The 13769-nt window shown below is 37.3% G+C and overlaps 1 protein-coding gene across 1 annotated transcript in view; it reads left to right on the forward strand.

Annotated features, from left to right (window-relative positions):
* Nucleotides 322-13769, forward strand: part of LOC105164797 — a 19419-nt gene continuing 5971 nt past the window's right edge. Inside the window, 17 exon segments of the mRNA XM_011083569.2 lie at nt 322-612; nt 1258-2188; nt 2190-3151; nt 3242-3389; nt 3783-3981; nt 4087-4146; nt 5705-5809; nt 6277-6417; nt 7336-7398; nt 8546-8776; nt 8875-8958; nt 9496-9653; nt 9755-10280; nt 10861-11028; nt 11173-11232; nt 11736-11858; nt 13370-13645. Coding sequence (XP_011081871.1) covers nt 1395-2188; nt 2190-3151; nt 3242-3389; nt 3783-3981; nt 4087-4146; nt 5705-5809; nt 6277-6417; nt 7336-7398; nt 8546-8776; nt 8875-8958; nt 9496-9653; nt 9755-10280; nt 10861-11028; nt 11173-11232; nt 11736-11858; nt 13370-13645 — 4098 coding nt within the window. The 5' untranslated portion in view covers nt 322-612; nt 1258-1394.

The following is a 13769-nucleotide window of genomic DNA, read 5'->3' on the forward strand; positions in this document are numbered from 1 at the left end:
ACTACTGGCTAACAAATAACTGCCATAATAGAGAATAAAAGGTTTAACTTTCGCAATGGATTATTATGAGAAGTATTTGTTATAGTGTATTTATAAATTTTCAAATAATGAGAAAATATTTATAATTATAATAAATTTAAGAGGAATTCGTTGTAATTTATACTTATAATTACTTTTTCAGTGAAGGAGAAGAAAAATAGAAAAGGAAGTCTACAGAAATTTAATTTCAGTTTCTTTTATTTTATTTAATTCCTCATCAACTTGAAAGAGATCTATTCAATCTCTTCTATTCTCTTTGCGGGAAAAGTTTCTTTCCTCTTTTTTATTTTTTTTCCCCCATTTTTTATGGTTGATCCACATTCTTCGCGTGTCTCCTCCATGGATCATGAGGCTATGATTGTCATTACGCATCGTTACGCCACTGGTATTTTGGTCAACCACTATCAATCTTTCCTTTTCTCTTTTCTTTCTCCATTAGAAGTCGAAGTAAAATTCAATTCGCCAAGCAATCTCCGAAGACTCGTAACATTCGCGTAGGCACATAGACCAACGCTTTTCTGTTCATCATAATGTCGTTTTCGTGTTGAATGGTGTATTCGTCATTGCGTACAGGTTAGTATGCTTTTATAACAGATGGACGCACAAACTAAGAGAACAAGAAAGCACATATGCTTGTGGTCATGGTGTGATTCATAGTTATAGAGATGTGCAGTATTATCCTTTCTTTATGTCTCAATCTGGGTTTTCTAGATATTTGTGTTCTTGAGCTGTCGTGAAGTGTTGGGGAGCTGCAGGGTGACGGGGTTCTAGACATTTTACTCGGGCTTGCTTATTGTAGAAAGAGTTTCCAGATTTTGGATTTTGAAAGGTGGGTTTTAAGTTGAGTTGCCACGGATAATTTCTTGTGTCCATTTATATTTGATATGATAGCAGGAAGGTAAAGTGATTTTTTTTGAGTGTGTATGGACGTGTTGGAAGAATCCAAGAGTAATATTGTGGGGGGGCTGAAATTTAGTTTTGAGTTGGCTTCTTTGTGTTAATTTGTACTCTTGAGGAAACTTGTTGATGTGCTTTTGAGGATTTCTGGTCCTATTCCTTGTAATATCCATCCCTGCTTAATGAAATTTATTTTTAATATATATAACAAGTTGTTTATACTCTGGCATTTTTACAATTAAAAAAGTGTGTTTGGTTATTAATGATGGAAATTTTGACTTGGAAAGATTCTTTAATGGGTTTCTTTCACATGATTTTCAGGTTTAGATTGCTCTTGTGCTGGCTTTGAATTGTAACATTCTTAGTTTAAAGTTTTGGTTGGGTCGGGGGACTAAGGGCATGCTCTTGGTCCCCTGTAAATGAGTTGCAAAACAAGTTGAGTGCATTAATTGGAGATAATGAGTGTTGAACTTCACAGTCCATTTCTTGGGGCCCCACTTAAGTGCACTGTTTTTGGAAGAAGAAAAAGGGGCGAGAATGCTTACCTCAGGGGAGTTAAATTAAAACCCTCCAAAAAGGGTTCGGATTTTCTATCATGTAAATGTGCAAAGAAGCATGAATGGATCTTCCATGGCAACAAATTTATGCACTTCTGCGAGAAAAATGTTGAGTTATTATGGAAGAAGCTGGAACTCCGGAGTGGTTGGATGATCAATTCTGTCAAAGAGCCCATTGTACGCAGCAAGACTTTGGTCAAATATATGACTCCAGTATGGGAAGAGGGGTTATTTCTCTTCAGGTGCTCTGTCTTTTGTACCGTGATATCTGGGGTGTGTTTATTGGTTTGGTATGGGCAGTCAAAAGCAAAAGTTTATATTGAAGTCAATCTCTTGCCTTCCATTTGTACACTACTGAGTGGTCATATTCAGCGAGAACTTGATTTTGGTAAGGTTCGAAGAATTTCACCTTTAAGCATTACATTGGAGTCTTGCTCAATTGGGCCTCACAGTGAAGAGTTCTCTTGTGGCGAGGTTCCAACTATCAAGCTACGAATTCGTCCTTTTGCCAGCCTGAGGAGGGGAAAAGTTGTGATTGATGCTGTTTTGTCCAACCCAAGTTTGTTGGTAGCACAAAAAAAGAGCTACACTTGGTTGGGGATACCCTATTCAGAAGGCATTCCCCAGAGGCACTTGTCCACTGAAGAAGGAATTGATTATCGTACAAGAACTCGGAGAATATCAAGGGAGGAAGGCTGCTAGAGAATCTGCTGAAAAAGGTTATGTCATTTCTGAGTGCAACTGTGTTCTGCCTGATCATTTGAAGGAGAGTACGAGTCTCCCCACAAGGTTGGGAACTCCTGACCCATTCCATTATATGGACCAGAAAGTGCAATGGGGAGATCATCATTGCATGGATGCTGGTGCAGAGTATGATTTGAAGCATGCAGATTTAGAGAGATCATTTGGTGCAAAAATTTCCTCTGCAGAAAGTAGCATGTGGTCCAGAATTATGCTAGGGTCTAAGAGGCATAAGTTCAAGAGGAAGAACAATGGAAGAGATTCATCTATGGTAGGCATTGCTTCTAAAAGAAGACTTCTTGAGCGTAGTGCATCTGCAGCTCATTTATATTTCCAAGGGCAATGGCTGGGGAAGTCTAGCAATTCTAGTAAGGGTTCTGCAGGATTTGATGCTCCGAACTTGGAGACTTCTCCAATGCAAAGCAGTGCTGATGCAGCCAGCTCCAACTCTGAAAGAGATGCAAGTGCTGATCATCAGGATGTGAAGGTTGATTATAATGTTGATGATAGAAAAATTGAAGTTACTGAGGGTGTATTGACAAACAAGGTGATCTTGGAGGTGGAGAACGAATCCAAAACTGACTCTAGTATCTTACACGATCCTTTTCTTTTTACTTTGGCTAGAATTACTAAATCTACCAACTTCAATAATAAATTTTCATCAGAAGGCAATGCTGTAGGACCGAGAGGCACCAGCACTGGTCCCACAAGTAGTCAATATCTGGAAGGTGATGATATCATTAACACAAATGCAAGGAATGAAACTATTAGATTGGTCGAGGAGGTGAAGAATGCTCATGATGATATTTTGGATAGTCAAGGTGTCCATGCCTCTAGTAGTTCTAGTCTGATGGAGCTTGAACCTTCAAGCTCGGTGAATCATTTGGAAAGTTTATCGCCCTCGAGCCCACAATCAGGTTTATCCTCTGCCTTTAAGAACTTCAGTGAGGCATTGTCTTGTTTACTTGTAAATCCTTTGCGAAGGCTGAAGTCTGAGATTGGTGTAGGAGTTGAGGATATATCCAAAGAACTAGTTGATGAGAGCGGTGAAGAAAATACTTCAGGCATAGATAAAATGATTCCTGTTGTCCTTGACTCTGTGCATTTTAAAGGTGGTACATTGATGCTGCTTGCATATGGTGATACAGAACCAAGGTAGTTTTACTGGTGGTACTGATAAGTTTCAATTTTATTCAGTTCTGGTACATCTGTAGGGTCTCTCCCTTGCTTTTCACGTCCTTGATCTGCTAGTTTGTCTCTGTTTCTTCTTTGTAGATTGAACATTGATGCTGATTACAAATACCTTAATGTTTCTGTAATATATGCTGCTTGGTTTTGCTTGTCAGAAACTATTCCTTTTTGTGAAAGCTTTCAAAGGTCTCAAGTTCCATCTACATAGTTGTCCTACTTGTGTTCTTCCATCAATATTACTTTCTCTGGAAAAGGATTTTGTGAACAACTATTTGATAGATAATTGTGTTTGCTGTGCTGAAATATGGATAATTCATGCATATGCATGTCTTATTTGAATAATTTTTCCTTTTATAGAGAAATGGAAGTTGCTACTGGACATGTGAAGTTTCAAAATCACTATGGACGTGTCCATGTGCAGCTTAGTGGAAACTGTAAGATGTGGAGATCAGGGATGATTTCTGAAGATGGTGGGTGGTTGTCCTCGGATGTTTATGTTGATATCATCGAGCAGAAATGGCATGCGAATTTGAAAATATCAAATCTCTTTGTCCCGGTAAAGTACATGGAGAACGTCAACAGTTTTCTTCATTTGTAAGCCACATATGCTTTCTCCAACTTAATTTAGATATGCTTAAGATTCTATTTCTTTCTTTTATAGCTTTTTGAGAGGATTGTAGACCTTCCAATTACATGGTCTAAAGGAAGAGCTAGTGGCGAGGTACCTCTCTTACTTCATAGTTTTCCTGCAAAATGCATGCACTTACATGAGATGGGTCTTTCCACTGCAATTGAGAGTGATCTTGCAAGTTGAAAACTTTGTCCTTTTGTGAATTTCAATCCCAAAAATATGTCTTAAAAATTCATTGTTTTTCCATTTTGCATGTAAGTACCCAGGAATATTGCTGTAATTTCAAGGATCTCATAAATTCTTCTTCAGTTTCTGTGGACAAACAAAGTTGTACCACTTTCTTATACTTTTAGTTAATATGAAACATTTGATTCTAGAGTTGTTTACATCAGTAGCATTATGGTTAGTTGTGGTGAAGCTAAGAACTCTACCTTAAGGGCTGTATCTGCTGGAAAGCTCAAGAGACCTGATCAAACTAGTCTGGAGCTTCTTTACATGGTCCCTTTTCAGATGAGAAGATTTTGTTTGACCTGGTTGCCATTTGCCAGAATACTCTGATTCCAGTTGAGGTAAAATGTGGTGCTTAAAGAACAAATATTGGACACACCTAAAGCACTAGGAAAGTTCATGGGCTTTGGTCAATCACATACAAAGGATTTAAGGATATAGGGGTTTTATAATAAGTTTCCCAATAAAACTATGATGGACTCAGTTCCATCTATATGTAGGATGTAAATGTAGTTTCAGTCATTCATTGACATATATAATAGCTTTCTAGATGCTTATCCAAGTCAATGAAAAACGTTGGTTGTACCTGTGGGATTCCGCACCACATCTTCAGTATCGAATGGCAAGCATATTCTTGAGATACTTGGCTACTTTTAGTGATAAAAACGCTTCCAGAGAATTGAGGTGTCTCCCTAAGGAATTGATTTCATGGATGTACAAAAGTTGGGAAGAATATTTTATTCTATAGCAATCACTACGAATTTGGGGCATGACTGGACCACCAACCAAACATCGTCGTCAGTGCTGGATATTTTTCCACTGTAATTGTCTAGGAGGTTGGATCATTTTGTTCGAGTTGGATGACGTTGAAATTTACTTCCTAAGGGCTAGTCTCTTGATTCAAATTCATTTTATTTTGCAATGCTGTGAAGAGCACATGGTATCTTGGTTCCATGTTTTTTTTAAAAGTGTATAATAAACTGCACCTGAGATCATTTTATTTGTGTGCTGGGCATCTGATTCCTAATTTCTAGTGTTCTTGAATATTTGTATGAAAGCTCATATCATGACATCCAATACTGTGCTATTATTTTTTGGTTTGTTATACAAAATAATTATTGCTGTATAGATGCTTGAGACCCCTTAAAAGGAAAGATTACTATAGCATTGCCCTTAAGTTTGTCTCCTGAACATCATTTCTGAAGAGTACTAGGATTACATTTGTTTACTCAACTTCTTGACAAAATGTAAATATTAATTCTTCTGAGAGCCTCCTTTTTCTTTATTTTTTTGGTTTTATCATGCCCTTTTCAATTCGTCCTACTGGTCCAATAGATTATTGTTTCCAGAGAGTGCAAAGTATTTCCACCACGAATCTTATTGTCTGATGAATCTTGACATTAAACTTTTCTGCTAACAGGTTCACATATGCATGTCCAAGGGAGAAACTTTTCCTAATTTTCACGGGCAGCTAGATGTAACTGGGCTGGCCTTTCACATATATGATGCTCCGTCATGGTTTTCTGTATGTCTTTGTAACAACTGTTTTATGCTGACCTTTTATTATCTGTCGTTGCTTGATTGAATTCTCTACCGGTTCTCCTTAATCAGTTCTCACATTATTGAAAATCATTAAAGCTATGCCATATTATTGAGTGGTGGTCAAGACAAATGAAAAGTTACTCCACTTGCAGGCAGTTGCATGGCCAACTATCTTTCTTGGTCATGTTGAAGATAGTTGTGAAGTGCGTTCTTGAAGGATATACTAGTTTAATTAATATATGGCTTGACAATTTGAAGGACATAGGACTGATTCTTGTAAGAGTAAAAGGCGACCTAGTGAGTCTAGTTAGAATGTGCTAGTAGTGTAACAGTTAGCACTTTGTAAGAGTATAAGTTGGTTTTCATTCGTTCTTTAAGGTTGTATATAGTTTAATACTTGCACTGTGGTTTCCAAGGCACTTTTAAGCGGTATAGCTCCTTTGTGTACAGGATATGTCTGCAAGTTTGTTTTTTCGTGCCCAGCGAATATTTTTGCACAATGCCAGGGGCTGGTTTGGTGATATTCCTTTAGAAGCATCTGGGGATTTTGGCATTGATCCGGAGGAAGGAGAGTATCACCTAATGTGCCAGGTATATCCATGCTTTTGCCTCCACAAGCATTGTTATCCATCTCATGGATTTCCATTTGGAACCAAGTGTTATCATGTGCATTTTCTTTAGTGCTTCTTATGTGCTTCCCTCCTTTCTCATGCCCTTCTCTTAAATTTTGAAAACTAAAATGAACTAGTTACCTAGTAAATATTATGATGCAAGAATGTTTACTTCCAGACTTGGAAGTGAGTTGTTTGCGGTTCGTGACATCAATTTGGAATGCCAATATATTTCTGCTGTGAATTTGTTGCAATAATGTCTCCAGATTTGGCTTTAGGTCCTTTTATCATCTAACCGATTCATGGGAGTGTTGCTTTACATCCCTTCAGAGAAGTATAACAGGTTTGGTGTTGAACAAGAGTTGTGCAAAGCAGCTCCTTTTGAATTTTAGGAGTTTTCTTCTGTTACCACTCTGTTAATGTCAATAATGAATTAACCGTCATTAGTCCTAGGGCCAACCTTAAAGTTTGTGGTCCGACAGTTTAAGTCTAAGTTCCTGTTTCTGGGGGAAAAAAATCAATGAATAAATTATTAGAAGCTAAAAGTTTACTTAACGTACAGGGATAAATTTTGTTTTATCTATTGTTCTATTCTTGCTTTTGAGTTATTCAATTGAATTGAACTAACCTATTTAGAAGTTAGGTAAAGCAGAAATAGAGGATTTCAATCTCCTTGATTTATGAAAAATGATGATTTTGAATGTGGAAATATTTGAATGGAAAACTAATGATATGTGGAAAGTATTAATGTCGTTGGATGTTCTTGTAGTTTGTGGAATCATTAGCTTTTAAATTTAATGTGTGACAAGGACTTCTACACAGTCTCTCTCTTTCTTCCCCTCCCTCTCACTAATCCAATTTTAGTTTAGTTGTTGATATTCTGAGGCTGGTATCTCAGGTTCCATCGGTAGAAGTGAATGCCTTGATGAAAACATTCAAGATGAAGCCCTTGTTATTTCCGGTATACATCTCCTTTCCCTGGATGATTAAATTTCAGAATTAGTTCTTGCTGTGATTTTTCTTTTCCTGTGCTTTTATCATGAAAAATACCAGATTCTTTGCACAAACCACTAATTTAAATTATTAAAATAACTACTAGTACTTTGGTTCTGGGTACTTAATTTTCATATTACACCAAAAGCTTTGATATCTTTTATGAAGTATATGATTCAGATGATATTGTTAACTGCATATATAGCTGAAGATATAAGTTATGCTCTGAGCTTTTTAGTGGTTGGATTTGGCGTTAGACCCTTAAAAAAATTCTAGATCTGCATGGTAACTTTAGGTTGCATTTACTCCATCCTTCATGTAAATCTTAGAGAAGTATATTTATTTATTATTTCAGAATGTTGAAAATCATCTATCCTCTAGTCAGTTGGAGGTGATTTTGAGTCTGTAAAAATGAGCACCAGAACCATGCCTGCAGGGTTACTAGATACTTTATAAATCAACCTCTATTGGCATAGGCAATCATTGTACCACTGTTTCCTGCATCAAGTACACAGAGCACCAGTTTCTTTGACCTATCTAAACCATGTTCTTGATCACTACAAACCTAACTACTGTTACTTGAACATTGCTACCAATTAGACCACCACAAATCTGGCATATCTGCCAAGGATGACGCATAACTGACAAATTCAGCCAAGTTGCCAAAACCCGAGAAAACACTTCAGCATAGAGTTCAATCTCATGCATGCAGGCGTGTCCGGTACTGTTTCTTGAACATTGCTACCAATTAGACCACCACAAATCTGGCATATCTGCAATGGATGATGCATAACTGACAAATTCAACAAGTTGCCAAAACCGAGAAAACCCTTGAACTCATAGTTCAATCTCATGCATGTAGACGTGCCCTCGCACATACATAGACATGCAAAATTTTAAGAGACATTTCTGTGTGGTGTTTTTTATGTAAGTTTTCCTTGCATCCTTGAAGGTCTTTCTCCTGATTTTGTGAAAATCATGTACTTGGCTTGTTGATAGGTTTGCGAAGTGGATTTTACCCTAACTTTCTTCTTGGTTTATTTATCTCAAGTATCATTTTGATGAGGTTGTCCTTGTTATTCTTCTTCACATCAATTCTACCTCGATTCATTCAGTTGGCGGGATCAGTAACAGCAGTATTTAATTGTCAAGGCCCATTGGATGCTCCTGTGTTTGTGGGGAGTGCATTGGTCTCAAGGAAACTTATTCATTTGTCTGCTAATACTCCTCAATCAGCGGCATATGAGGCAATGATGAATAATAAAGAGGCTGGTGCTGTGGCAGCTATTGACCATGTTCCATTATCTTATGTGTCTGCCAACTTTACCTTTAACACTGATAATTGTGTGAGTAATTATTTAAAAATAATCCATAATTCACAGGTAGCCTGAGTTTTTATTCCTTTTCCTACCCATATGCTAATTTTCCTGCTTGTGCATGGTAGGTTGCTGACTTGTATGGAATCAGAGCTACACTTGTTGATGGTGGTGAAATACGTGGAGCGGGGAATGCTTGGATTTGTCCTGAGGTGCTTATTTTCCTAGAAGACAGTATAGTTGACTGTAAACATAAATAACCTGCATCAGTAAATTCAGTTCTTTATACCATGGAATTCTTATATTATCACCTTTAGAATTATATTTAGAGGAATCTTGATTTGCAACCCCAGGTTAGTTCTGCTACTTCATCCTATATAATTGAACTCTAGTTTCCAGGACTTCAATGACTATCAATTCATCAATGAAAATGATGTATTAATTCTGTTACAACCATTCAGCTGTGACCACATGGTGCAGTGTGATAGACAGGCATTTATGTTGAACCAGTATTTGAGAGTCTTCTAGGTGAAATTTAAATGCTTGAACCAGATTTTCTTTATTTATGTAGGATATGTAGTTGACCTGTAGGCTTATAATTGAATACATTAGGGTCTTATGCAGATCAGTTCTCTGTCATATGATATCAACTCAGAAGATACAATTTCGACCATTTTTGTGATCTTACATAAAGCCCGTGTTTTTCGTATTGTGAGTTTAATCTGGTGTTTGTTGGCCTATCATTGTAGGGTGAGGTTGATGACACGGCAATGGATGTGAACTTTTCAGGCAACTTATGTTTCGATAAAATTATGCATCGATATATACCTGGTTATCTTCAAACGATGCCCCTTAAATTAGGAGATCTGAATGGAGAAACAAAAGTTTCTGGCTCATTGTTAAGACCGTAAGATATCTTGCTATGTTTTCTAAATGTTGTGGAGTCAGTTGTTTCCATGAACTAAATTTTCTCTGGAGAAGCTTGTTCATATATTTTTATGAATATAGGAGATTTGATATCAAATGGATCGCACCAAGAGCAGAGGGATCACTTTCTGATGCTCGTGGAGATGTCATAATTTCACCTGATCATATTTGTGTCAATTCTTCATCTGCTGCTTTTGAATTGTATATGAAAGTTTTAACTTCATATCCTGATGAAAACTGGTTAAACTGGAGAGAGTGTGGTGAAGTAGTTACCATGCCTTTCTCAGTGGAAGGAGTTGAATTGGATCTACGGATGCGCAATTTTGAATTTTTCAACTTTGTTTCTTCCTATTCTTTCGATTCTCTGAGGCCCGTGCATCTGAAAGCAACAGGAAGAATTAAGTTTCAAGGGAAGGTTAACAAGAATTGCTACAGCATTGACAGCCAAGTCCTCCAGCCTGATGAGAATTTAAGACTGCCCTTGATGGGTGATGAAGATACAAAGAGTATTTCCGGCGAGGTCTCAATCTCAGGTCTAAAACTTAATCAATTGATGCTGGCTCCTCAGTTAGCTGGAGTGTTGAACATAACATCTAAGGGTATCAAGGTTTTCCTCACAGCTCTCTCCCCTCTAACTAGTTGTTTCCTTTTCATTAATCATTAAAAGATGTTGTATTCATTTGGGCCTGGTAACTCATGTCTAAAATGCGTTGCTGATACATTTATCTACTAGCTCAAGGAACTGGAGGATGACTTTAGCTGTTCTCCACGGGGGAGCCAGAAAAAATAGAAATGTTTCCGGCTGAGATTATTGCATCTTCAATCTGATTTTCCTGTTAGGATAGTCATTTATATTCTTTTATGGTGCAAGATGCTGGGAAGCTAAAGTTAGCAATTACCATGTCCTCATAAGTTTGTTCAGCTTTCTTGTTCTATAAAGGGTTGCATGGTGAGCACAAAATAACTAGCATTTCTTCCTATCACGAAAATCTCTGCAAGTGTCACTTGAACTTTTTACACTTCTCTGTAGCTCATGAAAAATTTCGCATACTTGTGTCATTGAACTATGATTACAACTATATTCTCATCACATAAGTGAGGACATCAGTAGTTACTGCTTGCTTCTCTGTATCTGAGGCCCAAACACATATCGTTCCAGCATCACCTCTGTTTATTTGGTGATGCAGTTGGACGCTACTGGTAGACCAGATGAAAGTCTCGCAATAGAACTGGTAGGGCCTCTGCGATCAACTTCTGAAGAGAATCTAGCTGGAAAGTTGCTGTCTTTTTCTCTGCAGAAAGGTCACCTGAAAGCTAATGCATATTATCAACCACTACATTCAGCTAACTTGGAGGTCCTTCCATCCTTGCTCTTTTTTTTTTTTTTTTTTTGGGAATGACTTAGTTTGCTTCTTACTCTCTGCCCATTTCCTCTAGACCTTTTTATTATACTTCTTTCCTCCTGATTGGTACAAAATGTGTCTTCTCTGTGCAACTAGGTACGCCATTTGCCGCTGGATGAGCTGGAGCTAGCCTCACTTCGTGGAGCAATTTCAAGAGTAAACTTCTTATTAGACTACTCAAAGTTATCCTGATCTCCTGCTCTGGAAGTGTGAAATTTGTTTAAACGATTTCCCTCATCTCCTTACTTAGTGATGGCTTTGCATCTACTCTTATCTTCTGTTTCAAGCGTGCTCAGTCAACTGGTTGATTCAGCCATTTGGTTGGCTGAATGGACTGCATATTTGATTAAAGCTTTATTTATGATGTTTTGTTCTGTTTATTGGTAATATGTTATTGAAATTGGCTAAATATATAATTGCCTCAAAGAATTTTGAGATTGGACGATTGCTGTATGCTCTGAGCAACTTAATCTATCACTGTGCATTTCCATTTAAATTAGAGTTTTGAACAGTAGATGAACATAATGCTTGTAGCTGTAAGAGGTACGATTCTGTCTTGGATAACATAATAAACATTGAAATAAGTGAGCTGCTTTATCAAGTATTCTTTGTCCGTTTTTAAGCTTAAATTTATTTTGTTTCCTTTGTCTCCTTTTCAGGCAGAACTTCAGTTGAACTTTCAGAAAAGAAGGGGCCATGGTGTGCTCTCTGTTCTCCGGCCAAAATTCAGTGGTGTTTTGGGGGAAGCTCTGGATGTGGCTGCCAGATGGAGTGGGGATGTGGTAAGTACCTTCCCCCTATCTATTTCAGATTAAGTAATATCTTGTCTCTTCTGAGGTTTACTTTTTGAGTATTGTATGTATCATTTATTACATTGCAATGTACTTTTGCAGTTATTTTCGTGTTCTATGTTCAATTTAAGATATCATAATATTGTTGGCAAACTCTATTTTGAATGGCTTGAAGGGTACTTATTTTCTTCAGAAGTCCATTTGCACCACTTATCTAAATTTTAACCATGCACTAATCTGAGAGAAAATAGAGATGTTTGTGTTGATACTTTTGCCAGGCTTGTACTTCATCTCTTTCTTTTCTAGCTTTCCTTTTCTTGTTCATGTCGATTCTATTATGTTTGATTTTAAATTCCATATGATTTTTGCCTGAGATTTTAGGTACTAATAGTTTATGATGTTGCATTTATGTTTTCAAAGCAAGTAATGAGAAATAACTATTGTTACATGTGTAACATAAAAATGCCTTAATGAAGCAAAATGTTGCTGTTACACTAGCCCATTACAGGAGGCACACAGAAAGTCCAGGTATGTGAAGGACAATGCTCTTTGTATTAACTTGCAAAATGAGTAGCGTCGTTAGGATAGCCCAGACAGACTAATTGATTAGGTAGAGACCTACAATACGAGTAGTGTTGTTAGGATAGACAAGGTGTGCCTTGGCTAAAACCTTCCAATTGTCGAGTTATCCTGAACTCTAGAGAACAGAGTTGATGAAATTGGAAGGAATCCAAGAGCAAAAAGAATAATAGGAGAAATTGACCAAAAATGGGTTATGCTGAGGTATTTATATGGGGCCTATTTTGGTTAGGGGCAGTGGGTATTTTTCCAATGTAGTGGTCCAATAAACCACTGGCGAGACCCCTCCTTGATTATTATAATGACTATTATATCCTTTCCCATCAGAACATGGGACTAAGTTTAGACTTTTTCTCATGTGTTCAAATAATACTATCGACCAGGCGTTACGATACTGTGGACATGCTTTACCTTGTATCAGATTCTGAAAATACTAAGTTGTGGTCAATTGTGAGTTTTCTCCTAATAATTTGGTTAGAGATGGTATAAATTTTCTTTTCACTTATTAGAAACTTCTATCAAATATGCAGGAGATTGATCTAGAGTAGGCAACAAATGGTTCTCAGAAGCATAAGTCATTTTGAGTTCATGACTTCGTCATTTTTTAAGATAACTGCATATGAGACAGAGGTTCTTCTTTGCTAGTTTTCATCCTTGTTTGGGTCAAGGAAATAAGGATTAATCATTCAATTGTTTTGTCGTGAATATGCATTGATTGGCTGTATCTTTGGTTGACTGTTTAACTGTTTCATGTTGCATAACAGGGGGACTAAAAATTATTTATATTTTTATATTGTTTCAGAGGTTTATGTAAATGGAGTAAAATGGTTGACATTCATGTTTTTCGCTGGTTAATACTTATCTGGTATAAATAACTGTGGTTGATATTCATGTTTTTGCTGGTTAATACTTCTCTGGTATAGATCACTGTCGAAAGAGCAATCTTGGAACAAAGCAGTAGCAAATATGAACTACAAGGGGAGTATGTGTTGCCTGGCTCCCGAGATCGAAGCACTGCTGGAAGGGAAACAGGTAGCTTGTTCCAGAGAGTCATGACTGGTCATCTTGGTAGCATGATCTCTTCTATGGGTAGATGGAGAATGAGGCTAGAGGTGCCTAACGCTGAGATTGCTGAGATGCTTCCACTTGCTAGGCTTCTTTCTCGAAGTTCTGATCCTGCTGTGCAATCTAGATCAAAGGTTGTAATGTGTGATGGATGTTTTTGAAGATTCCTTGTGTGAACTGTGTTAGTGCGTGTTAGAGACGGTGGCCATGATGTGTTGTCAGGGGCTTTACTCCTTCCCTATTCTTGCAATAAGAGCT

Source organism: Sesamum indicum, linkage group LG6 (assembly GCF_000512975.1).
Source record: "Sesamum indicum cultivar Zhongzhi No. 13 linkage group LG6, S_indicum_v1.0, whole genome shotgun sequence".
Classification (NCBI taxonomy): domain Eukaryota; kingdom Viridiplantae; phylum Streptophyta; class Magnoliopsida; order Lamiales; family Pedaliaceae; genus Sesamum; species Sesamum indicum.